The sequence below is a fragment of the Eretmochelys imbricata genome, chromosome 24, assembly GCF_965152235.1.
Source record: "Eretmochelys imbricata isolate rEreImb1 chromosome 24, rEreImb1.hap1, whole genome shotgun sequence".
Classification (NCBI taxonomy): Eukaryota; Metazoa; Chordata; order Testudines; family Cheloniidae; genus Eretmochelys; species Eretmochelys imbricata.
Window position 1 is genome coordinate 1,435,014 of NC_135595.1, and position 24,987 is coordinate 1,460,000.

General features: G+C 68.5%; 2 protein-coding genes across 2 annotated transcripts; both read left to right on the top strand.

Moving 5' to 3' along the window:
• The first annotated feature begins 2,256 nt into the window (after window positions 1-2,256).
• RAB13 (RAB13, member RAS oncogene family) lies at window positions 2,257-15,484 on the top strand. Its single transcript, XM_077841075.1, has 8 exons — window positions 2,257-2,420; window positions 10,471-10,531; window positions 11,012-11,072; window positions 11,582-11,659; window positions 13,454-13,543; window positions 13,858-13,923; window positions 14,432-14,482; window positions 15,147-15,484. The coding sequence occupies exons 1-8, from the start codon at window positions 2,297-2,299 to the stop codon at window positions 15,219-15,221; spliced, it is 606 nt and encodes a 201-aa protein (XP_077697201.1). The 5' UTR covers window positions 2,257-2,296; the 3' UTR covers window positions 15,222-15,484.
• A 1,834-nt stretch (window positions 15,485-17,318) lies between these two features.
• On the top strand, window positions 17,319-22,295 carry JTB (jumping translocation breakpoint). Its single transcript, XM_077841242.1, has 5 exons — window positions 17,319-17,466; window positions 20,097-20,137; window positions 20,833-20,918; window positions 21,190-21,269; window positions 21,654-22,295. The coding sequence occupies exons 1-5, from the start codon at window positions 17,417-17,419 to the stop codon at window positions 21,808-21,810; spliced, it is 414 nt and encodes a 137-aa protein (XP_077697368.1). The 5' UTR covers window positions 17,319-17,416; the 3' UTR covers window positions 21,811-22,295.
• Window positions 22,296-24,987: the final 2,692 nt, after the last annotated feature.

The window sequence follows — 24,987 nt, forward strand, 5'->3', positions numbered from 1 at the left end:
CCTCCGCCGCGCCCCGCCGACACGCGGGCTGCCCCGCGGCCCCGACCGCCCCAGGCTTTGGGACCCTCCCGGGCGACAGGCACGGAAGTGACCCTCGTCGATGCACCCGTGGATGTGGGAGGAGCTTAACGGTGGCCTCCGTCGGCGGGGCAAGTCCGAGAGCGGCAGGGCACTTAGGCGAGTCTGCGCGAACGCTAGAAAAGGCCTCAAAGGCCCCTGCTCTCTAATCTCCAGCAGCACGGAGCAGCTCCAGTGCGGGGCTCCTCTGCAGCTGGAAGCCTGCGGGGCCACAGGCATGAGGTGCGGGCCCCGCACATCTGGATTTCTTGCTTCCCTTGGAACCTGGGCTTCCGCCTCAGAGAGGTTTGCAGACAACCAGGGCAGAGAGGGAACAACAGCGGGCCGAGAGCGAGGTACCCTGTGGTTTGGTCACTGGAGGGCAGTGCCGGCGAGTGGTGCTTGTTGCCCAGCTGGAATGCACGGAGGCCTTTCTGCCGCTTCCTTCCTGCACACCCCGGGAGAAAAATTCACCCTCTTTGGCATGGAGCCAGACCTAGCCACCCCATTTGCCGGCGCGTTCAAGGGAGGACCTTTCTGATGACACAGATAAAGGGACAAGCTGCAGGATTAGGATTTATGTGGTGTCAGCAAACCATGACTGTGACCCAGGGACACCAGTCACACCATGAATTAATGTCAAGAAGTTTTTGGAGCATGTTTGCACCACAGTGGGCCCCCCACAGCTCTGCCAGTGCCCCTCAGTCCTGATGCGCAGTTCCTGCTATCCCTGCCTGGGTCCCCCGTCAGCTCAGCGGGTGCCCCTCACTCCTGACCTGAAGCCACCTGCTATCCTAGCCCTGAGTCCCCACTCAGCTCTGCCAGTGTCCCTCAGTCCCGCAGCCCCTCTGCTACTTCAGGCTTGGGCTCCCCACAGGTCAACACAGCTCTGAGAGGCCCCTCAATCTCCACCCACAGCCTGTCCCTGCTGCTCATCCAGTCCCGGGCTCCACACAAACACAGAGACCTGCTGATGCCGCATCCCAGTCCTGAGTCCGGACCCGCTGTGATTTAAGGGCTTCTGCTTTCCCACGGCAGAGCAGGGTGGGGAAAGGAACTGGACCCTATCAGTATTGTTCTGCTTCAGGGGCTCCCAGCCCAAGGGCAAGAGGAAGTAAAGGAGAAAAGCATCCGGTGTGTGAGGAGGAAGAGGGTAGGACTGACCCTCCCCCGCCGTGGGACCCACCCGACTAAGAGTTGGCTGCGTTTAGACAAAACAGCTTCAGTAAATTATGGTGAAAACCTGCCCCTCGCCTCACTTTGTTTAGAAGGAATTCCAAAGAAACCCAGCTCAGCTCAAGCATATCCCAGCCCTGGGGTCTGCCCCCGCCCCGCCAGCTCTGCTGGCGCCCCTCACTCCTGACCCACAGCCCCCTGCTAGCCCAGCCCTACCCCCCCCCCAGCTCTGCTGGTGCCCCTCACTCCCAACACACAGCCCCTGCCAGCCCAGCCCAGCCCTGCCCTGCCCCCCCAGCTCTGCCGTTGCCCCTCACTCCTGACCCACAGCCTCCTGCTAGCCCAGCCCTGCCCGCCCCCAGCTCTGTCGGTGGCCCTCACTCCCGACCGGCAGCCCCTGCCAGCCCAGCCCTGGGCTCCCCACACCCCGCTCAGCCGCTACCCCTCACTCCTGACCCGCAGCCCCTGCTAGCCCAGCCCTGGGCTCCCCCCGCCCCCAGCTCTGCCGGTGCCCTCACTCCCGACCGGCAGCCCCTGCCAGCCCAGCCCTGGGCTCCCCACACCCAGCTCAGCTGCTGCCCCTCACTCCTGACCCGCAGCCCCTGCCAGCCCAGCCTTGGGCTCCCCCCACCCAGCTCAGCTGCTGCCCCTCACTCCTGACCCGCAGCCCCCACTAGCCCAGCCCTGGGCTCCCCCCACCCAGCTCAGCCGCTACCCCTCACTCCTGACCCGCAGCCCCCACTAGCCCAGCCCTGGGCTCCCCCCGCCCCCAGGTCTGCCGGTGACCCTCACTCCCGACCCGCAGCCCCTGCCAGCCCAGCTGGGGGCTTCTGCAGACCAATTGGAGGCCGTTGCCCCCCGTTGCTGGTTAACCCCTCCCTGCCCAGGGTGCTTCCCCAGCCGGGCTCCCCGCGCAAGAGCCGGTTCTCCCGGGCCCGGCGGGAGGAGGGCTCCGGGCTTCCCCCACCCGCCGGGCGCAGGCGGAGGCGGAGCCGGCACCGCCCCTTGGCGCTTCCCGGCTGCAGGAAAGTTTTGCCCAGGAGCCGAGCGGCCCGGCCGGGCCATGGCCAAGTCCTACGATCACCTCTTCAAACTGCTGCTGATCGGGGACAGCGGGGTGGGCAAAACCTGCCTGATCATCCGCTTCGCCGAGGACAACTTCACCAGCACCTACATCTCCACCATCGGTGAGTGCCCGCCCCCGGGGCCCCCCGGGGAACCCCCCTGCCTGGGGAACCCCTCCAGCCCCCCAACCTCACCAGCACCTACATCTCCACCATCGGTGAGTGCCCGCCCCCGGGGTCCCCCGGGGAACCCCCCTGCCTGGGGAACCCCTCCAGCCCCCCAACCTCACCAGCACCTACATCTCCACCATCGGGGAGTGCCCGCCCCCGGGGCCCCCCGGGGAACCCCCCTGCCTGGGGAACCCCTCCAGCCCCCCAACCTCACCAGCACCTACATCTCCACCATCGGTGAGTGCCCGCCCCCGGGGCCCCCCGGGGAACCCCCCTGCCTGGGGAACCCCTGCAGCCCCCCAACCTCACCAGCACCAACATCTCCACCATCGGGGAGTGCCCGCCCCCGGGGCCCCCCGGGGAACCCCCCCTGCCTGGGGAACCCCTGCAGCCCCCCAACCTCACCAGCACCTACATCTCCACCATCGGGGAGTGCCCGCCCCCGGGGCCCCCCGGGGAACCCCCCTGCCTGGGGAACCCCTCCAGCCCCCCAACCTCACCAGCACCTACATCTCCACCATCGGGGAGTGCCCGCCCCCGGGGCCCCCCGGGGAACCCCCCTGCCTGGGGAACCCCTCCAGCCCCCCAACCTCACCAGCACCTACATCTCCACCATCGGGGAGTGCCCGCCCCCGGGGCCCCCCGGGGAACCCCCCTGCCTGGGGAACCCCTCCAGCCCCCCAACCTCACCAGCACCTACATCTCCACCATCGGTGAGTGCCCGCCCCCGGGGCCCCCCGGGGAACCCCCCTGCCTGGGGAACCCCTGCATCCCCCCAACCTCACCAGCACCTACATCTCCACCATCGGGGAGTGCCCGCCCCCGGGGCCCCCCGGGGAACCCCCCTGCCTGGGGAACCCCTGCAGCCCCCCAACCTCACCAGCACCTACATCTCCACCATCGGTGAGTGCCCGCCCCCGGGGCCCCCCAGGGAACCCCCCTGCCTGGGGAACCCCTCCAGCCCCCCAACCTCACCAGCACCTACATCTCCACCATCGGTGAGTGCCCGCCCCCGGGGCCCCCCGGAGAACCCCCCTGCCTGGGGAACCCCTCCAGCCCCCCAACCTCACCAGCACCTACATCTCCACCATCGGTGAGTGCCCGCCCCCGGGGCCCCACGGGGAACCCCCCTGCCTGGGGAACCCCTCCAGCCCCCCAACCTCACCAGCACCTACATCTCCACCATCGGTGAGTGCCCGCCCCCGGGGCCCCACGGGAAACCCCCCTGCCTGGGGAACCCCTCCAGCCCCCCAACCTCACCAGCACCTACATCTCCACCATCGGTGAGTGCCCGCCCCCGGGGCCCCACGGGGAACCCCCCTGCCTGGGGAACCCCTCCAGCCCCCCAACCTCACCAGCACCTACATCTCCACCATCGGGGAGTGCCCGCCCCCGGGGCCCCACGGGGAACCCCCCTGCCTGGGGAACCCCTCCAGCCCCCCAACCTCACCAGCACCTACATCTCCACCATCGGTGAGTGCCCGCCCCCGGGGCCCCACGGGGAACCCCCCTGCCTGGGGAACCCCTCCAGCCCCCCAACCTCACCAGCACCTACATCTCCACCATCGGGGAGTGCCCGCCCCCGGGGCCCCACGGGGAACCCCCCTGCCTGGGGAACCCCTCCAGCCCCCCAACCTCACCAGCACCTACATCTCCACCATCGGGGAGTGCCCGCCCCCGGGGCCCCACGGGGAACCCCCCTGCCTGGGGAACCCCTCCAGCCCCCCAACCTCACCAGCACCTACATCTCCACCATCGGTGAGTGCCCGCCCCCGGGGCCCCCCGGGGAACCCCCCTGCCTGGGGAACCCCTGCAGCCCCCAAACCTCACCAGCACCTACATCTCCACCATCGGGGAGTGCCCGCCCCCGGGGCCCCACGGGGAACCCCCCTGCCTGGGGAACCCCTCCAGTCCCCCAACCTCACCAGCACCTACATCTCCACCATCGGTGAGTGCCCGCCCCCAGGCCCCCGGAACCCCCCTGCCTGGGGAACCCCTCCAGCCCCCCAACCTCACCAGCACCTACATCTCCACCATCGGTGAGTGCCCGCCCCCGGGGCCCCACGGGGAACCCCCCTGCCTGGGGAACCCCTCCAGCCCCCCAACCTCACCAGCACCTACATCTCCACCATCGGTGAGTGCCCGCCCCCGGGGCCCCACGGGAAACCCCCCTGCCTGGGGAACCCCTCCAGCCCCCCAACCTCACCAGCACCTACATCTCCACCATCGGTGAGTGCCCGCCCCCGGGGCCCCACGGGGAACCCCCCTGCCTGGGGAACCCCTCCAGCCCCCCAACCTCACCAGCACCTACATCTCCACCATCGGGGAGTGCCCGCCCCCGGGGCCCCACGGGGAACCCCCCTGCCTGGGGAACCCCTCCAGCCCCCCAACCTCACCAGCACCTACATCTCCACCATCGGTGAGTGCCCGCCCCCGGGGCCCCACGGGGAACCCCCCTGCCTGGGGAACCCCTCCAGCCCCCCAACCTCACCAGCACCTACATCTCCACCATCGGTGAGTGCCCGCCCCCGGGGCCCCACGGGGAACCCCCCTGCCTGGGGAACCCCTCCAGCCCCCCAACCTCACCAGCACCTACATCTCCACCATCGGGGAGTGCCCGCCCCCGGGGCCCCACGGGGAACCCCCCTGCCTGGGGAACCCCTCCAGCCCCCCAACCTCACCAGCACCTACATCTCCACCATCGGTGAGTGCCCGCCCCCGGGGCCCCCCGGGGAACCCCCCTGCCTGGGGAACCCCTGCAGCCCCCAAACCTCACCAGCACCTACATCTCCACCATCGGGGAGTGCCCGCCCCCGGGGCCCCACGGGGAACCCCCCTGCCTGGGGAACCCCTCCAGTCCCCCAACCTCACCAGCACCTACATCTCCACCATCGGTGAGTGCCCGCCCCCAGGCCCCCGGAACCCCCCTGCCTGGGGAACCCCTCCAGCCCCCCAACCTCACCAGCACCTACATCTCCACCATCGGTGAGTGCCCGCCCCCGGGGCCCCCCGGGGAACGCCCCTGCCTGGGGAACCCCTCCAGCCCCCCAACCTCACCAGCACCTACATCTCCACCATCGGTGAGTGCCCGCCCCCAGGCCCCCGGAACCCCCCTGCCTGGGGAACCCCTCCAGCCCCCCAACCTCACCAGCACCTACATCTCCACCATCGGTGAGTGCCCGCCCCCGGGGCCCCACGGGGAACCCCCCTGCCTGGGGAACCCCTCCAGCCCCCCAAACTCACCAGCACCTACATCTCCACCATCGGTGAGTGCCCGCCCCCGGGGCCCCACGGGGAACCCCCCTGCCTGGGGAACCGCTCCAGCCCCCCAACCTCACCAGCACTACATCTCCACCATCGGTGGGTGCCCAGCCCACCGCCCAGACTGCCCCCCGGCACCCCCAGGGACCCCTCTGCCTGGGAAACCCCTGAAACCCCCCCAATTTCACCAGCACCTACATCTCCACCATCAGTGAGTGCCTGGGGACCCCTCCCCCCGACTCCCTTCCCAGGGAACCCTGGATCCTCCCCTCCCCAAGGGGAACCTTCCCCCGGGGAACCCCTGCAAACCCCTCCCCGCACACTAACGTTACCAGCACCTACATCTCCCCCATTGGTGAATGTCCCCTGATACCCTTCAGTCCAGCCCCCTGGGAAGCCCGCCATACCATTGGTGTGTGCTGCTTGAAACCTCCTCAGGAACCTCCCCCCTGGGAATCCCCCATCCATCCTGGGTGAACCCCATGCCAACCTCACCAGTGCCTACCTCCCCCAGCCTTCAGGCCACCCCTAAACTAGCAGCTCCCTATGTCAATCCACCCCCCACAGCATCACTTCCCCATCCCCTGTATTATGATGGTCTCGGGACTGGGGGGTGGGAGCCCAATTGCGCCAGGCCCTGCACAAACGGGTTCTGCCCTGAGGAGCTGGCAGTGGAAGTTGTTACACCCTGTGAGCCCGTCTCCCTGGCAAGCAGCCCCAAACTGGGGGAGAGACAGCCCAGGGACAGATAGACACGTGGACACAGATCAGCCCCGCATGACCGAGTTGCAGACAGATGCACGGACGCAGGCCAGCCCCATATGGCCCAGTTGCAGACCGCTACAGTCACAGGGAACATGCCCAGCCAGTGCTCTTCCTGGTTTCTGGTCGGGGTCGCTGTTTCTGGCTCGTGTATGTAGCAGCAAACTCCATTTCTTCTTACTGCTTTAAAATCCTGCTTTCCCCTGGAGTTAAAGAATTGCCCCTTCCAAATCCGCACTGCCCGTGGGCCAGGTCAGGGGCCTCGAGGTGCCGCCCTTCTGCGATGCGCCCCGGTAAGCGCTGGTAGCAGTGCGTGGGGGTATTCGGACTCTGGTGTGCTGCAGAGACAGAGTGCGAGCCGGGCCCTGCCTCGGCCACCCAGTTTGAACAGAGCAGCGGGGTCCCCCATGGCAGCGGTTTGGGGTGTACGATGGGCCGGCGCCACCCCCCGACAAACAGGACGACGTCTTGTTCCATACGGCCCTGTTCTTCTGCGCTGGCAGAGTCATGCCCCGCAAAGCCACTGATGATCGTGAGGCACCCGGAGAACAGTCGGTCCTCGGGTCGAGCGCCAACCCGGAACCCCCGACCCTGCTGGATAACTCCCTGTCTGTCCGTCTGTCTGGTCTCTCTCCAGCCCCAGGCAGCTCTGAGTGCAGAACAGCAAGGGGTGGGCAGGCGAGGCCCATTGAGGGCGGGGGGGGCACGCAGCATGCCTCCTCCCTGGGTACTAACGTCACCCAGTGCTTGGTCTGAGCTGAGAGCCCCTGGGATGGCCCCGGCCTGGTTCACTCACTGGTGAGCTCTGCCCCCCACCCCCCACACTGCTTGCAGGCATCCTGTTCACTAGTGCCCTGCCCTCTGCACCACTGAGCACTTGTGTGTGTCCACCAGCACTGCCCCCCACCCTGCGCCCCATGGCACAGGCGGCTCCACTCAGGGGGTCGGTCTGGTTGCTTTGTGCACCAGCCATGGAAGGCTCGTCCCTCCCCTCCGTGGGTCAGACGGGGAGGGGGCAGGAGGGCTGGCTGGGGATGCAAGGCTGGCTCTGTCCCACAGGAGGGGGGCAGGTCACCCCGTGCAGAGGCCCAGGCTCAGGGTGAGCTCCTCGGCCGTGGCCCCCTCTGCACTAGTCTCCCAAGGGGACTAGAGCCGTGTCCCAAGCTCAGGAGGGCAGGACGCCTGGGTTCTAGCAGTGCCTCTGTCACATGACCCACTGGGCTGCCTTGGGCAAGTCCCTGTGAGTGCTCCCCTGCCCCCCAGGGCTGGGTGAGTGTGTGCAATGCCCAGAGCCCAGGGGACACCATACCTGGCACCTCCATCAGACTCCACCACCTTTTTACCCGGTGAGGGCATTAGTGATCCTCGGGCAGAGACTTTGGCCCCAGCCGAGGGGCCATGGGTGCTGGGGGCAGCATCGCTGGGGCTGCAGGTCCCCTCTGGAGCTGGCAGCTCCCGTCCCAAGCAGGGGAGTTGCCCCTGAGATGGTGAAACAGTTTCCTGAGCCTTGGGCGAGAGAGGCCGCCAGCCCTGCAGTGTTTATAGAGCCGTAAAACGGCCTGACACATCCCTGTGACTTGCACGCAGGCGCCGGCAGGGAATTCCACTGGGGAGAGGTTTTGATCCATCTTGCCCCGAATCCCTGGGCCGCCCCCTTTCCCAGGAGGCGTGTCCTGAGCACCCAGTGGGTCGGTGGGGATGTGCCCCAGCTGCTGGCAGGAAGCCTCCTCCCACCCCCGAGGTCTCACAGCCACTCGTCCTGCTTGTTACAAACGTCCTGCTTGTTACAAACGTGTGTCCTGCTCCGAGTGGTGCAGGCTGGGTCGGCGGGTGGGGACCCCGAGCTACAGCCGGGCCTCTGGGCCGATCGGATTCCACCTCCTGGCCGGGAGCCGCGAGGTCTGCAAACCCCCGGGGGCAGGCGGGAGGGGTGCAGCTGGCTGGGGGTGCTGGTGTTTCCCATGGGGGTTGCAGGGACAGAGCCAAAACCTTCAAGAGCCCTGTGGTTTGTCTGTTTCTGGCTGCCAGGGCGCCACAGACCCCCCTGTTCACGAAGTCACCAGGCGGTGCTCTGGAACTGCTCCCTATGAAGCCAGTCAGGACTTTGGGGAAGCCTCCTCTCCCCAGGGCAAGAAGCTCACACAGCTTCCACTTTCCTGGGTCTGACCTCGGAGCATTCAGCGTGCTCTGCCCCTCCGTGCGCTTCCCCTAGCGAGTCCGACCAGGAGGGGTACTGGGGAAGCCAGAGGGTCCTGCCCCCCAACTTCGCAGACAGACGTGACTCTCAGCCATCCAGTAAAACAGAGGTTTATTAGATGACAGGAACATGGTCTAACACAGAGCTTGTAGGTACAGAAACCAGACACCTAAGTCAGGTCCATTTGGGGGGCAGGGAGGCCCAGACCCCGCGGGTCTGGGCCTCCCTCTCTTTCCCCAGCCAGCTCCAAACTGAAACTCTCCAGCCCCTTCGTCTCTTTCCTCGGCCAGGAGGCCACCTGATCTCTTTGTTCTCCAACCCTTCAGTGGGCACCTTTGCAGGGGAGGGGCCCAGGCCATCAGGAGACAGGGTGTTGGCCATTCTCTGTGCAGACACCATCACACTGGCCCTCTAGGGCTCGGCAACAATCACACCCTCTTATCCCCCCACTTAGAGACTTACGAAATGCATCGCACTGAGCACCCACACAGTATTCAAAGAAAACATTAAGAACATTCCCACTTCGTCACACCCCCATTACTAGGGTCCAAGGGCCAGACACCCCCTAGCTGGTGTAGATCAGCGTCACTCCGTGGAAGCAGCCGGGACTACGCTGATCTCTGCCTGCTGTGGTTCTGGGGAGTCTCCCTCTGCCGTGGGTCCCTCTTGCTGCCAGCCCCACAGAGCTGCTCAGGCAGAACAGTCCCTACCTGGGTCCAGCTCAGCTTCGTGCCCCGGCAGACGGCTCCATATGCACCTCTTCCCCTCGCTTCCCATGTGCCGGGGGGTCAGGGGGTGATGCCTGGGAGCAGGGCTGGAGAGGGGTGGGGCAGTGGGGCTGGAAGTCATTAGGGCGCGTTGGAGTGGGGTGAGGAGGCAGTGGGGGGGCTGCAATTTTTAATCCCCATTGGAAACTCCGAACCCCACTGACCACAAATCTCCTTCCCTGGGGGGGCTGCTTGGAGCTGCCCCCCTCCCGAGTCTGTAGCCTGCTCCGTGGTGCTGTGTGGGGGTGCACTGGGGATGCTGCATGTGAGTTCCCTGGTGCCAGGCTGAGAGTGGGGCTGGGGCTGCATAATTCCTTTGCCCGCCCTGGGAAACGGGGCAGGAACCTGCCTACGCCCGAGCACAGCCCCCCGGCCCAACACGCAGTGTCCCTGGCACAGCGGGCAGGGGGGCTCTGGGCAGGGCCAGGCTGTGGGGACTGCACGATGCTCCAGAGGCTCCATCTGTCTGGCTTCCCCCCACCCTGCCACCATGTGCAGCGAGCCAGACAACAGCTGGATGGCGGGGGGTGTGGGTGCGAGGCCGTGGCCCAGGGACCCTGAGCGGCTGCTGTGGGAAGCTGAGGGCTCCGTGCTCCCACCCACCTGCAGCCGGTTTATTCACTGCGGCGGGAGAGCCCCCACCTTGGACTTTGCTCCCAGGGGCGTCAAGCTGTTGCTGGGAGACTGGAGATGGGGGGCCGGGGGGGCCGGGTTGTGTTTGGGGGAAGGGAGAATACTGCAGGGCAGGAGAGTGGGGATACAGCCGCAGGCTGGCACAGCCCTCAGCCCATCCTCTTCCCCCCCCCATCTGTGCTGGGGGCAGGTGTGAGTCCAGTCACACCAGGGGTCTCCTTCCCGCCCCCACAGTCCAGCGCCGCTGCATCCAGCAGCTCTGCAGTTGGCCTGGCTGCCTGGCCCCAGGGTGGGGGTCATGCCAGGGCCTCTGGACCCCCTTCACGCACACACACTCACACCCCCGTGCAGCTCTGATGGCGTCATCCGTCTTGTATTCCAGGGATCGACTTCAAAATCCGGACAGTGGAAATTGAGGGGAAAAAGATCAAACTCCAGGTCTGGTAAGTGGGACCCCACCAAAGCCGCCCCCTCCCGCCTGCCCCCAGCCCCCCCTCCAGCTGAACCACAGCTCGAGCCCTGCCTAGCACCTGCAGAGCCGGGGCAGGGCTGGGGGGCGGGATGGGGGTACTGGCATGGCTCCGGGGCTGGGAAGAGGAGATCCGGAGCCTGCCCGCACTGGGCTGCTGGTTCAGGCCCTGGCAGCCCCATGGATGGTGGCTGTGCCCTGCTGCAGGTGTGGAAGGAGCATGTGGGTTGCCAGTCTGCCTCTGTCCCATGGAGCAGCAACCAGCCCCCATTGTCCACCTGGGCAGGGGGGCCCAGGGCTGGGTGAGCCGTGGAGACAGAACTGGAGTCCCCTTGGGCAGGGTGGTTGCCCCAGGAATCCCCGCCAGCCCCCCACCCCTGTGGATCCCAGGGTAGCCCTGGGGGTCAGAGACACTGCTGACCCCATTAACCCTCTTTCCCTTCCTCTCTTGCAGGGACACAGCAGGACAAGAGAGGTTTAAAACCATCACAACGGCGTATTACCGAGGAGCCATGGTACGGTGTCTCTCCCCCCGCTGGGCCCAGCCTGGCCAGGGCAGTGGGGCAGGAGCACTCTGTGGTGACCTGCAAGGCCCCCCCCGTGGGCAAGCTGGGAATGGTGCCCAGGAGCCCCAGGAAGGGGAGTTTCACCCAGTTCTCCTGGCAGCAGGCGCCTGCTAAGCAAGGAGGGAAATGTGGGGCCTCAGAGGAGCCCATGCTCCCCCCCACACACAGCACAACTGGGAGCGGGCAGGGCCTCTATCTCAGCACGTCCCATTGGAGGGAATGGGGCTAGCTGGGGCTCTAGTGGGCCGTCCCAAGGAGCTGGGGCCCAGGAGAGGGGCCCCTGCCAGGCAATAGGGGGTGGGGGTGCTCAGTCCAAGCTGCTCCATTAACGATTGGGGGGCTTCTGGGCACCAGCCCAGGGAGAGACCCAAACACTGCTGAGGGCCAGGCTAGCTGGGGCCTAAGGCCCGGACACCCCAGCCCCGGGTCCAACCCCACTGAGTGAGCGTCTCTTCCAGGGAATCATCCTCGTGTACGACATCACAGATGAGAAATCCTTCGAGAACATCCAGAACTGGATGAAGAGCATCAAGGAGGTGGGAGAGAGGGGACCTGGGGATGGAGCTGTATCATGGCTGGGGGGTTGTGGGGGGAGAGGGACGGGCGGGGGCAGCTGTGTCATGGCTGGAGGTTTGTGGGAGGGGAACTTTGCGAGGGCCATGGTCTGGTCACCACCCAGATGAGGTGTTATGTGGGGTTACAAGTTGCTCAGGGCTGGGCTAGCAGGGGTTGCAGGTCGGGAGTGAGGGGCGCCGGCAGAGCTGGGTGGGGGCTAGCAGGGGCTGCGGGTCAGGAGTGAGGGGCGCCGGCAGACCCGGGTGGGCGTGGGGGGCTGCAGGTCGGGAGTGAGGGGCACTGGCAGAGCTGGGTGGGGGCGGGGGGCTGCGGATCAGGAGTGAGGGGCACCGGCAGAGCTGGGTGGGGATGGGGGGCTGCGGGTCGGGAGTGAGGGGCGCCGGCAGAGCTGGGTGGGGGTGGGGGGCTGCGGGTCGGGAGTAAGGGGTGCTGGCAGAGCTGGGTGGGGGTGGGGGGCTGTGGGTCGGGAGTGAGGGGTGCCAGCAGAGCTGGGTGGGGGCTAGCAGGGGCTGCGGGTCGGGAGTGAGGGGCGCCGGCAGAGCCGGGGGGGGCGGGGGGCTGTGGGTTGGGAGTGAGGGGCGCCGGCAGAGCTGGGTGGGGGTGGGGGGCTGCGGGTCGGGAGTAAGGGGTGCTGGAAGAGCTGGGTGGGGGTGGGGGGCTGTGGGTCGGGAGTGAGGGGTGCCGGCAGAGCTGGGTGGGGGCTAGCAGGGGCTGCGGGTCGGGAGTGAGGGGCGCCGGCAGAGCCGGGGGGAGGCGGGGGGCTGTGGGTTGGGAGTGAGGGGCGCCGGCAGAGCGGGGTGGGGGGCTGTGGGTCGGGAGTGAGGGGCACCGGCAGAGCTGGGTGGGGGCTAGCAGGGGCTGCGGGTCAGGAGTGAGGGGCGCCGGCAGACCCGGGTGGGCGTGGGGGGCTGCAGGTCGGGAGTGAGGGGCGCCGGCAGAGCTGGGTGGGGGCGGGGGGCTGCGGGTCGGGAGTGAGGGGCGCCGGCAGACCCGGGTGGGTGCGGGGGGCTGCAGGTCGGGAGTGAGGGGCGCCGGCAGAGCTGGGTGGGGGCTAGCAGGGGCTGCAAGTCGGGAATGAGGGGCGCTGGCAGAGCTGGGTGGGGGCGGGGGGCTGCGGGTCGGGAGTGAGGGGCGCCGGCAGAGCTGGGTGGGGGTGGCGGGCTGCGGGTCGGGAGTAAGGGGTGCTGGCAGAGCTGGGTGGGGGTGGGGGGCTGTGGGTCGGGAGTGAGGGGTGCCAGCAGAGCTGGGTGGGGGCTAGCAGGGGCTGCGGGTCGGGAGTGAGGGGCGCCGGCAGAGCCGGGGGGGGGCGGGGGGCTGTGGGTTGGGAGTGAGGGGCGCCGGCAGAGCTGGGTGGGGGTGGGGGGCTGCGGGTCGGGAGTAAGGGGTGCTGGCAGAGCTGGGTGGGGGTGGGGGGCTGTGGGTCGGGAGTGAGGGGTGCCGGCAGAGCTGGGTGGGGGCTAGCAGGGGCTGCGGGTCGGGAGTGAGGGGCGCCGGCAGAGCCGGGGGGGGGCGGGGGGCTGTGGGTTGGGAGTGAGGGGCGCTGGCAGAGCGGGGTGGGGGGCTGTGGGTCGGGAGTGAGGGGCACCGGCAGAGCTGTGACCGTGGGGAATGCAGGACTGGGGTCCGGTTGGAGATGTGAGGGAGGGGTGGGATACCTGGAGGATGGCTGAAGGGGGACTCAGAGCGGGGGATGGATGGTGGGCTCGGGGCCCAGGGGAAATAGGCATCTCCCCCAGATCTGCTCTCTCCTCCAGAATGCTTCTGCAGGGGTGGAGCGCCTCCTCCTGGGGAACAAGTGTGACATGGAGACCAAGCGCAAGGTGCAGCGGGAGCGTGCAGAGAAGGTACCTGCGGGGGGGGCGCGCTCAGGCCGGTGTTGCGCGTGATGCTCATTCATGGCTGGATCTGGGGGTGGGGGCAGCTGGGCACAAGGTGGCAGCCCCCAGCAGGCGCTGAATGCAGCAGAGTCCCAAGGGCCAGGCCCCGCTCTTCCCATCTCACCCCCCTATCTTGGGGTGTCTCTGAGGCCTTGACCGTGTCTCCCCAGGACGGAGAGGCAGCTGTGCCGGGTCTGGGCCATTAGTGAGAAAGAAGGAGGTCGGGGGGGAGGGGGCGGGCTTTGGGTGCCTGGCTCAAATGCCCCTTTCTCTCCTGGCAGCTCGCGAAGGAACATGGGATCCGGTTCTTTGAGACCAGTGCCAAGTCCAGTGTGAACGTGGAGGAGGTAAGCGGGGCAGGCTCTGCTCCCTGCCATGGGGCGGCTCCCCAAGGTCCCTGGGCCCTGCCCCGTCGTGCCACCAACCCCCTGCACTGGGCGCTTACTGCCTAGGGGCAGCCTGGGAGAAACAGCCCACAGGCGAACCCACGAGGGGTGCTGCTAGGGGGTGGGTGGTGCAGTGCCCGTGGGGAGGGAGGAGAAGTCTCTCCCAGTATCTGGGCTGTAGGAGGACCCTGGGCAGATCCCTTCCCTGTCCCTGGAGTGGATGGGGTGGGGGCTCCAATGAGGCTGTGAGACCCACCCTGGGGACCTCTGTCCCCCGGCAGGCAGGTCCTTCCCATGTGTTCCCATGGAAGCGGGGAGAGGGGGACGGTAAGATTCACCTAGAGGCGCTTGTTTCCCACTGCTAAGTGTCCCCTCCCCCAGCCAGCCCTCAGCCCCCACCCATGTCCCTGGGTGGCCTTCCCGGCTGGGTGTGCTGGGACGCCCCTAACCGGCTCCTCTCTCCCCTCAGGCCTTCAACACCCTGGCCCAGGACATCCTGCTGAAATCCACCAAGAAACTGGTGAGCATGCAGGGTCTGGGCAGGCTTGGGAGCCCCCCCGAGTGAGAGGGGACCTGCGCAGCTCGGCCCCCTTCCAGCAGGAGGCGCTGAGATGGGGACAGAAAAGCAGCATGAATCTGCCTTTCCCCGTGAATGATCTTGCTTTTCTCCAGCACCTTCCTCGCTGAAGGGTCCCAGTACAGGGATCCCTTGCCTGGGCCTGAGGTGCAGCCACCTCTGGGGTGGGGCGTGGGGGCTGGTTATACAGGATCCCTCGCCAGGGGCTGAGGTGCAGCCACCTCTGGGGAGGGGCGCAGAGGCTGTTTAAGCATCACACTGCCGTGCTATACAGCAGGCTAGGCCAGGATGCTGGTGGGGCTATGGTATCTAAGGTGGATGGAAACTCCCCACATTGGAACAGGCCAGGACAGTAATTTGGGATCTTTAATGACCCCTGGTGGCGAAGCCTGACCCCAGACGGCACTCCCAGCAGCACAGTGCCGCCTAGCGCCCCGTTGGGGCATTGGCTCAGTCATACTGCTCATAGGGTGCCCGCCCTGGGCATGGGGACCGCCCTGACTCAGACGAGAGCGCCCCCACTGAGTGACCCAGCTCTCCCTCCAGCCCGGCACCAAAGCAGCGGGCAAGGGGTGCCCGACAGTGACTCGTTCACTCTCTCTTTCAGGGTAAAATCCCCAAAGGGCACCTGGACTTGAAAAGTTCTCCGAAGAGAAGCAGCAGTAAATGCGCCATGGTCTAGCAGCAGCCAAGCCCCTGGAGCACCCCATAGTGCCCCCCACCAGGCGCCACGCCGGAGCCACTGTGCCACTCCTCTCCTTTCTGCCACGCTCCTGCTCCTCTGTGACAGCGGGGGCCGGGCAGCGCCCTGGAGCCGGGCGGCTGGGCAGAGCTGAGCTCCGGAGCTGGTGTCTCCGAGGGGCCAGGCCCACAGCCAGTCAACCTTCCCACTGCTCATATGCTCCGAGAGAGGAGGAACGGAGGGCGGGGGCGACCTGCAGGCTGATTTGGAGGGGAAGGGAGCAGAGGGGGAGCTGGAGAAGAGGGGGGGCTGCAGACAGGAAGGAAGGGGGAGAGGGCAGTGATGTGGGGGAGACCTGGCCGTGCTGCAGCCACGGTGCAGGGTTCGGCCGCTTGTTGCTCCCAGGGGCGCGTTGATTCGAAGCCCTGGCAAGCCAGGATCCCTTCTCCCAAACCAGCCTGCGGGTCCCCCGGGGGCCAGGCAAACACTGTAAATTGGACTCGCTGCTCCATCACGTGTAGGAATGACTGTCTGAAAACCCAGGGCCCCCAAGCCCAACGTGGGGCCCAGTGTCTCCACTCCCAGGCACCGGCAGAGCCCCCTGTGTATCTTGGGTGCCCGGCGCTATTTAATTAACGACATAAAGCCCCAGCTTGTACCTTCGCTCTCGGCTCCGGGGTGTTTCTTTGACAGCACTGAATATGGGCAGCGCGGAGGCTGGTTGGCAGGCTGCTGTGGTGTCAAAGACCCTCCCGTGTGCCAGCCAGCAGCCCCGAGATCGTCGACACGAAGAGCCTTAAAGGGCAAATTTCACACACACCCCGCACACGGATTCTGCTTTCCTCCTGGGCCTCTCACAGCTGAGCCTGTGAAAATGGGCACCTGGGTCCCTTTTGTTTCCTGTCCTGGGTCTCGTGCTCCTGGCCGGCCCGTCCAGCCCCCACCAAGGCAGCTGCCATCCCCAGAGCCAGGCTGGGCGAGCTCAGACCTTTTATTGGACCAGCGTCTGCTGGGGGCCGAGAAAAGCCTTTGAGCTGCACAGCCTCGTGTTTGCCACGTGACCCCTGCCATGGGGCCGGCTGCCTGCAGTGCCTGGGCTCTGGCCTCGCTCCCGGCCCCCTAAGCCAGGAGCCCCCCCCAGGAGCCCTGCCCGCCTTCTCGCCAGGCCCACAGGAGCGGCTGTCACCCAACCCCAGCGCAGGCTTGCTTGGGCCAAGGAGACGCCGAGGGCTGAGCCGGAGGTGGGAAGGGCCCTGGCCCGGAGCCGCCTGCAGGGACCAGGGCAGGACGAGGACCTGGGTCCCGAGGCGAGTGCTCCGGCAGGGGGGCTAGACAGAGCAGCCTGGGCCGGGCCCCTCGCCGCCGGGCCCCGGGCCCCCGGAGCAGCGTCGCCCCCCCCCCAGGGCCCCCCGGAGCAGCGTCTTCCCCCCCCCCCCCGGGCCCCCGGAGCAGCGTCTTCCCCCCCCCGTGGACCCCGGAGCAGCATCTTCCCGCCCCCCGGGGCCCGCGGAGCAGCGTGTCGTCCCCCCCCCGGGGCCCCCGGAGCAGCGTCGCCCCCCCCCCAGGGCCCCCCGGAGCAGCATCTTCCCGCCCCCCGGGGCCCGCGGAGCAGCGTGTCGTCCCCCCCCCGGGGCCCCCGGAGCAGCGTCTCCCCCCCCGGGGCCCCTGGAGCAGCCCCCGGGGCCCCTGGAGCAGCCCCCGGAGCAGCGTCGCCCCCCGGCCATGGGGCTGCGAAGGGGCGGGAGGCAGCCCGTCCCGGCCTTGACCCCTGCGGGGAAGGAAGGGGGACCCAGGGGGCAGCGCCAGGCCTGGGGGCCCCCCCCGCACCGCTCGCCCGGCCTGGGGGCCGCAGCCGCCCCGACTCTGCCCGTGGGGCTGAGACCCAGAGCTGAGACCCCAGCCCCCGGGCCCCGCCCCCAGCCGGGCCCCGCCCCGCCCCGCCCCCAGCCAGGCCCCGCCCCGGGCCCCGCCCCCAGCCAGGCCCCGCCCCTTGCCCCAGGAGCTGAGGCCCCGCCCCCGCGAGCCGCTCCGTCACGGGCTGGGATCCCCCTGCGCCCTACCCGTCATGCCCCGCGCCGCCGCCACTTTGGCCCCGCCTCCCGCGGGCAGCTCCCGCCGCTCCCAGAGGGCCCCGCGCAGGCCAAGATGGGGGCGGGGCGAGGCGGCTGAGAGCGAGGCCGGGAACCCCCCCCGCCATGGGGCCGCGCGTCCTGCTCGCGCTCGGCGCCCTGGTCTGGGGCCTCAGGTGAGCGGGGCCCCCCCCCGCCAGGGACCCCTCACCCCCCCCCCCCCCCGTCTGGGGCCATCCCCAGGACCCGGCCCCCCCCGCCTGGGGACCCTCCGCCGCCCCCCTGCCCAGCCCCACAGGGAGCCCCCTGCCGCCCTCCCCAGGGCCGGCCCCCCCCCGTCCTGCCCCCCTTCCTGGGGACCCTCCGCTGCCCCCCTGTGGGGCGCCACCTGCCGCCCTCCCCAGGGCCTGGCCCCCCCCGCCCTACCCCCCTGCCCGGGGACCCTCCGCCGCCCCCCTGCCCAGCCCCACAGGGAGCCCCCTGCCGCCCTCCCCAGGGCCCGGCCCCCCCCGGCCTGCCCCCCCTGCCCGGGGACCCTCCGCCGCCCCCTGCCCGGGGACCCTCCGCCGCCCCCTGCCCGGGGACCCTCCGCCGCCCCCTGCCCAGCCCCACAGGGAGCCCCCTGCCGCCCTCCCCAGGGCCCGGCCCCCCCCGGCCTGCCCCCCCTGCCCGGGGACCCTCCGCCGCCCCCTGCCCGGGGACCCTCCGCCGCCCCCTGCCCGGGGACCCTCCGCGCCGCCCCCTGCCCGGGGACCCTCCGCCGCCCCCTGCCCAGCCCCACAGGGAGCCCCCTGCCGCTGTCCCCAGGACCCGGTCCCCTCCTGCCTGGGGACCCTCCGCCGCCCCCCTGCCCAGCCCCACAGGGAGCCCCCTGCCGCCGTCCCCAGGACCCGGTCCCCCCCTGCCTGGGGACCCTCCGCCGCCCCCCTGCCCAGCCCCACAGGGAGCCCCCTGCCGCCCTCCCCAGGGCCCTGCCCGGGGACCCTCCACTGCCCAGCCCCACAGGGAGCCCCCTGCTGCCCTCCCCAGGGCCCGGCCCCCCCCCGCCCTGCCCCCCCTGCCTGGGGACCCTCCGCCGCCCCCCTGCCCAGCCCCACAGGGAGCCCCCTGCCGCCCTCCCCAGGGCCTAGCGCCCCCCCCCCCCTGCCTGGGGACCCTCCGCCGCCCCCCTGCCCAGCCCCACAGGGAGCCCCCTGCCGCCCTCCCCAGGGCCCTGCCCGGGGACCCTCCACTGCCCAGCCCCACAGGGAGCCCCCTGCCGCCCTCCCCAGGGCCCGGCCCCCCCCCCGCCCTGCCCCCCCTGCCTGGGGACCCTCCGCCGCCCCCCTGCCCAGCCCCACAGGGAGCCCCCTGCCGCCCTCCCCAGGGCCTAGCGCCCCCCCCGCCCTGTCTGGGGACCCTCCGCCGCCCCCCTTCCCAGCCCCACAGGGAGCCCCCTGCCGCCCTCCCCAGGGCCCGGCCCCCCCTGCCTGGGGACCCTCCGCTGCCCCCCTCCCCAACCCCACAGGGAGCCCCCTGCCGCCCTCCCCAGGGCCCAGCCCCCCCCGCCCTACCCCCCTGCCCGGGGACCCTCCGCCGCCCCCCTGCCCAGCCCCACAGGGAGCCCCCTGCCGCCCTCCCCAGGGCCTAGCGCCCCCCCCCGCCCTGTCTGGGGACCCTCCGCTGCCCCCCCTGCCCAGCCCCACAGGGAGCCCCCTGCCGCCCTCCCCAGGGCCCGGCCCCCCCCTGCCTGGGGACCCTCCGCCGCCCCCCTGCCCAGCCCCACAGGGAGCCCCCTGCCGCCCTCCCCAGGGCCCTGCCCGGGGACCCTCCACTGCCCAGCCCCACAGGGAGCCCCCTGCCGCCCTCCCCAGGGCCCGGCCCCCCCCCGCCCTGCCCCCCCTGCCTGGGGACCCTCCGCCGCCCCCCTGCCCAGCCCCACAGGGAGCCCCCTGCCGCCCTCCCCAGGGCCTAGCGCCCCCCCCCGCCCTGTCTGGGGACCCTCCGCCGCCCCCCTGCCCAGCCCCACAGGGAGCCCCCTGCCGCCCTCCCCAGGGCCCGGCCCCCCCTGCCTGGGGACCCTCCGCTGCCCCCCTGCCGCCCTCCCCAGGGCCCAGCCCCCCCCGCCCTACCCCCCTGCCCGGGGACCCTCCGCCGCCCCCCTGCCCAGCCCCACAGGGAGCCCCCTGCCGCCCTCCCCAGGGCCCGGCCCCCCCCGCCCGGGGACCCTCCGCTGCCCCCCTGCCCAGCCCCACAGGGAGCCCCCTGCCGCCCTCCCCAGGGCCCTGCCCGGGGACCCTCCGCTGCCCAGCCCCACAGGGCCCTCCCCAGGGCCCGGCCCCCCCCGTCCTGCCCCCCCTGCCTGGGGACCCTCCGCCGCCCCCCTGCCCAGCCCGACAGGGAGCCCCCTGCCGCCCTCCCCAGGGCCTAGCGTCCCCCCCCGCCCTGCCTGGGGACCCTCCGCCGCCCCCCTGCCCAGCCCCACAGGGAGCCCCCTGCCGCCCTCCCCAGGGCCTAGCGTCCCCCCCCGCCCTGTCTGGGGACCCTCCGCCGCCCCCCTGCCCAGCCCCACAGGGAGCCCCCTGCCGCCCTCCCCAGGGCCCGGCCCCCCCCCGGCCTGGGCCACCTGGAGCGCCGGGTGCAGGGCGGGGGTTGCAGGTTCAGCCTGGCAAGCGGGTGGAGCTGCGGCGAAGCCCCTGTGGCTCTGGCAGCCTGTGAGCGGCCCTGGGCCCCCTGGCTGGGCAGGGCCCTGGGGCGGAGCCGCCCCCTTGCTCAGTCCAGGAGCCCCCCGGTTTACTAGGCCAGCCCCTTTCTGATTTCCTTGCAGGCTGGCAGAGGCAACGGTGTCGAGCGAGGCCAAGCGCTCAGGTGGGTGCTGGGGGGTGGAGCCGCCACGGCGTGGCTAGCGGCCCATGGTTGTGGGGCCCGGTTCGTGGAGAGCTGGCGCGTCTGGCCTGCAGGGCTCCTGCTGTCTGCGGGGTCAGGGCAGGAGCACGAAAGCCCCCACCTGCATTGGGCACTTGAGCCCCCCGGGCTGAGCTGCAGGCTGTGGTGCCATAATGCAAATCCTCAGCTGCCCCCGGTGGGATTTATCCTCCCTGTGGGTCTGAGAATCCCAGCAGCGAGTCCCATTTCAGCGAGGATACACATGCTCCAGACCCGGCTAATTCTCCTGTGTGGGACGGAGATGGTCCTCCAGCAGGGAATGGGGGTGGGTGACTCGTGCTGTGCAGCGAGCTGGGGACAGCGCCTGGAGCTCCTGGCTCCCCACCCTAAGTATTGGTGTGACGCGGGCTCCTTTGGTGACATCGCGGGGGGGGGAGGCTGTTGGCCAGAAAGTGTCAAAGACCCTGTTCTTGAGGGGGGGCACCGTGGTGCGTGCTCAGCTGGGGAAGAGTCAGTGTCACTCACGAGCTTGTTAGGCTCAGTGGAAACCTGACTAGTGATGACAGTAAAATCTTTCTTCTGCCTGGGAGTCTGCTGCCCTTCCATCTGCAGCCTGGCTGCTAGGTTCAGAGCCCAGTCCAGCTGCCCAGGCAATCCGTTCTCCCCTCTTTTCTCAGTGAGCCCGCTGGTGGCCACGCCGTGCTGGCAAGTGGAAGACTTTGTCGTTGTTCAGGATTGTGCCCTGTGCACAACCTTCCAAGCAGTAAGTGTGGAGATGAACTGCCCTGTAGCCAGGTAGTGGGGACCGGGGGGGCTCGCTGACAAGTGCTGGTGGTTACACCCTGCTCTGGTCCCTTGCTTGGGGAGTGCTGAGTGGGATGCACCCTGCCTGGGTCAGGCGAAGGTTCAGAGTCGGGGGGGGAGGGGGACACTAGGTGTCATGCCCCGCAGAGCAGAGACCCCTCGGGACCGGCGGGGGGAATGACACATCCCGCCCCACAGAGTGTGTGAACACGGGTTTCGTTTGATTGCAGAAGACGATGCCCGAGTGCAGCATGACTGGCTTCATCGAGCAAATTAGCTGCGCTGTGTCCAAGAAGGAGGAGTACAAGAGGTGAGCCAAGCCCCGGGACCCTGCGGTTCGTCTCGGGCGCAGCATGGGGCAGCCAGGGCTTGCTGGGACAGAGCCTAGGAAGGCATCTTGGGCTCCTGGGTGTGGCTGCTTCATGCTGTATCCAGGGCACCTGAGCTCAGGGAGGGCAGCCAGGGCAGTGTTGCTGGAGGGCCCCAAGACTGCACCTAGCATGGCTATAATGGGGTCTGCTGCAGCCAGCCTCCCCTGTAATACAGTGGGGCAGCTCCCAGCATCCACTGCCCAAGCCGCTTGGACTGCCCAGGGCAGCGTGTGCTGGGACCTGCTGCGGTTGCTGCCCGGCCGCGCAGCACTCCTGCCCTTGGCTCGGATCCCAGCCCTGTCGACTCTCTCCTCTCTCTACAGCTGCCGCTCAGTGGTGACAGAAGCGCGAAGCTTCTGGAAGTTTGAGGGGGCCACGATCTGTGTCGCTGTGGCCTTCGCCCTGTTGGTCATGTACCGCCAGAGGGTGCTGGACAGGAAGGCCCTGGAGAAAGTTCGCAAGCAGATCGAGTCCATTTAGTGTCTGTTGACTCCCAGCAGCCCTGGTGCTGCCCACCTCCTCTGTGCCCTTTGCGGGGAACTGGGGCATGGATGCTAATCCCCTTTCCTGCTCCAGGGAGCTGTAGGAGAAGGGGACTGGCATCAGAGACCGAAATCATCTGTGTCCTGGCAGAGAGCACTGCAGTTCAGCCAACTCAGAGCCACACCAAACGCCGCTCTGCTTGCTCCCTGGAGGCTCGGCAGCCGGCTGGGTCTCCAGGCACTGGGGATTCCCCTCTGTCCATCTCACCTGCCATGCAGAGGACCAGAGTCCCATCCCTTCTTGGCTCCTTCTTTCCTGCCATCAGAGCACACGAGGAATCGCTTTGTGGCTGGCAGCGCCTGGTGGGATGTGGGGTGTGTGCCCAGCGAGGGCTGCCACCTTGCATCCCTTGGAATTAACACAGCACCCAGCCCTTCTCCTTTCGCAGGTTCTGAGACAATAAACCCTGAGCCTGGATGCAGGAGCAGCCTCTGAGCCTGCCAGTGCCGGCTGTCCACCCTGGTGCAGGGTGGGAGGGAGGGCTGTTAGTTAATACAGGCCCCAGACTGGGGCGGCCAGCAGGGCGCGGGGGACTTGCTGTCCCGTTACTGCTGGAGTGAAGCATGACCCTGCCTGGCTGAGGGGCAGAGCAGCCCTCAAGCAAAGGAGGGGTGCCCTTGGCAGCAGCTCCTCCATTCCCTCAGGGGGATGCGTAGCCCCGGGCAGCTGGCTTGTCTGCTCAGGGAGTCCTGCCAGCCCTCTCCCTGCCCTGTGTGCATCCCTCCCATGACCCCAGAGCAGCAGGCCAGGTGCTGGCACCCACTTCCCTGCTGCTCCGTGCTGATGCCAGGGCTGGTCTCCTGGGCCTCGAAGCTTGTCAAGCTCAGTGCATACAGGCTGATCAGACCAGCTCCATGGCTCTGCTTTTAACGAGTGCCAGGATCGGGGGAGAAGTGGGCACGGTTTCCTCCAGCTGGGTAACGCAGCCGCCTGCAGGGGATGGGGGAGCTGCTCCCCCCAGCTGGCTGTGGGGATCCCTGTGGTAGGAAATTGCTGGGCTGGCCCCTGCCCTGGGAGCCATGTTGGGCTGATGCTATTACCCCTGCCAGCACAGCGCTTCCTGCAGGCGTAGAAGGAGCTCGGCCAGGCCTCTTGGCACCATTGCGCCCTTTCCCCCTAGGAACACCCAGGTTAGCAGCTTCCTTCATGCCCCCATCACCCCAGTTCTATGGCAGCAAGTCATGGTCAAGCCAGTGTCTCTCCCAGCTGAGGGCCTGGAGCTAACAGGCAGGGCAAAGATTTGCCCCGGGGGCCTGCCTATGCCTCATGGACGTAGGGCTTTGATCCATGACCAGCTCCAGGGGTAAGTCCCAGCACTGACCTCCCACTCCGCCGGCCCATCTCCTGGGAACCAAGGGTCTTGTCACACTGCGCCCTGCTGCTCTAGTGCGGGCCCCGATTGGCAGCTGAGCCAGAGCCTGGGCAGGGGCTGGATGGGGAGGGGATGGAGGAGATGTCTCTGGTGCTGGTACTGGGCGTTAGCTCAGATTGATGCCAGAAGACCAGTGGTCCATGTTCCTGTCCCATCCTGCTGGATGCCCCCTGCGGACAATGATCTGAGCGTGCCAGGGAGCCCACAGCACAACTGTCACTAATTACCCCCTTCAAAGGCCAGGGAACCATGCCCCCTGCAGGTGGGTTCCCTCCAGCGCAGGCTGGGGCCAGCTCCTCCTAAACGCCCTAGATTAGAGTAGCATTTATTAAAGTGCTGAGCGTCGCCTGCTCGCAGCTGCAGCTCAGTCCTTGTGAAGGGCGAGGGGGGTGAAAGCTCCCAGCCGTGTTCTCTGGGCTGCCTGGGCTAACAGCAGGGTGTGGGCAGCCCTGCATGGGGACCGACGAGACGAATGAGTGGATGTTTAGCAGCTTCCCAGCAGCCTGCTTGTCCCTGCCCCAGCCTGGGCTGCGGTCTGGAGAGCCATTTAAACATCCCCTCCCATGAGCTGGCCCGTCTCCAGCGTTACAGGCCGGGAAGCGTCCTGGTGCATGGAAGGTGCAGGGGGCCAAACCCTCCCTGGGGCGCCCCAAACATCGGCAGGGAGGGTGTGGGTGCCGATGAGCAGGCAGCTGCAGTGCTAATTGGGAGTTGGGAGGCAGGCTTGCCTCCTGGGGCTGCCCGTGAGCTGAGGGATGTTCCGTGTCACTGCTCCGGGTGGGCCTGGCCTCCCACGCGCCCAGCTGCTCCCCACTCCTGGTGGAGAGCAGCCCAGTGCACTGCTGCACAGCACTCTCCAATCTCCCCCCAGCAGAGCACCCCGCAACCATCGCTGGGGCTGGGCCAGGACCCCCTGACGGAGCAACAGCAGGAGCCCCCCCGGTGCAGTTAGTGTCGCTCACTGGGTGACTGGCCCAGGGAGGTGCCCGGCCAGCCCTGCAGGGCTCCTGCTGCTCCCCATGAGGGGAGAGTTACAGCTCACGGCTCCCTCCTGTTCCGGTCCCTGCAGTGCTGCCCCGGGGCCGAGCCCTGTTCAGTTGCTCTGTCGGTCTGAGGTGACTGACCCTTGGTGCCAGGCTGGTTCCTCTCCCCAGCAACGCCAGGCTCCAGAGCCGGTGCCCTGGGACCCACTGCTGCCATGGGATCTCTGGGGCAGACCCGCACCCAGGCCTGGCAGTTCCCAAAAGCAGGCAGCAGGCTGGCTCAAATCCTCCCTTCCGCTTTCCCTCGAATCTAGTCACGCTGAGGTCCAGCTCGCTGGGGAGGTGTCGCCTGCCTGCTAGAAAGAAGCTGCAGGTAGCCACCCTTGGCTTAGCTCGAACAGTCAGGGTTTATTTTCTTCAAAAGGCTTTTACAAAACTGAATGGAACCAGGAATGTCATTAAAAAAACTCAATGCAATGGTTTGGTTTGGCTGTAAGGTTGAGGCCTCTGGCTAAGGGGGCAAGCGGTGGGGGAGCCAGGCGGGCAGCGGGGTGTGCTAGGGGGCTGCAGGCAGCAACTGAAAGAAGACAAAACCCGTGGCCCTGGTTTCATCATCTCATGGGTGACGTGCAAGCGGCCGAGCAGCGCCCCTGGGAAGTGGGGGGCTGGAGGAGCAGGAGGCTGGGGTCAGGCACCTGAATCCCTCGTGGGGCTTCAGCCCTGCCAAGTGCTTTAGGGACCGGGGCAAGTAGTAGCCCC

Bases quoted from the DNA above. Each gene is read 5' to 3' on its own strand.
- JTB (XM_077841242.1), top strand. From the start codon at position 17,417: ATGGGGCCGCGCGTCCTGCTCGCGCTCGGCGCCCTGGTCTGGGGCCTC. The intron at 17,467-20,096 runs GTGAGCGGGGCC...ATTTCCTTGCAG, and splicing joins GCCCTGGTCTGGGGCCTCAG to GCTGGCAGAGGCAACGGTGT. The intron at 20,919-21,189 runs GTAAGTGTGGAG...GTTTGATTGCAG, and splicing joins TGTGCACAACCTTCCAAGCA to AAGACGATGCCCGAGTGCAG.
- RAB13 (XM_077841075.1), top strand. From the start codon at position 2,297: ATGGCCAAGTCCTACGATCACCTCTTCAAACTGCTGCTGATCGGGGAC. The intron at 11,073-11,581 runs GTACGGTGTCTC...CGTCTCTTCCAG, and splicing joins CGTATTACCGAGGAGCCATG to GGAATCATCCTCGTGTACGA. The intron at 13,924-14,431 runs GTAAGCGGGGCA...CTCTCCCCTCAG, and splicing joins CCAGTGTGAACGTGGAGGAG to GCCTTCAACACCCTGGCCCA.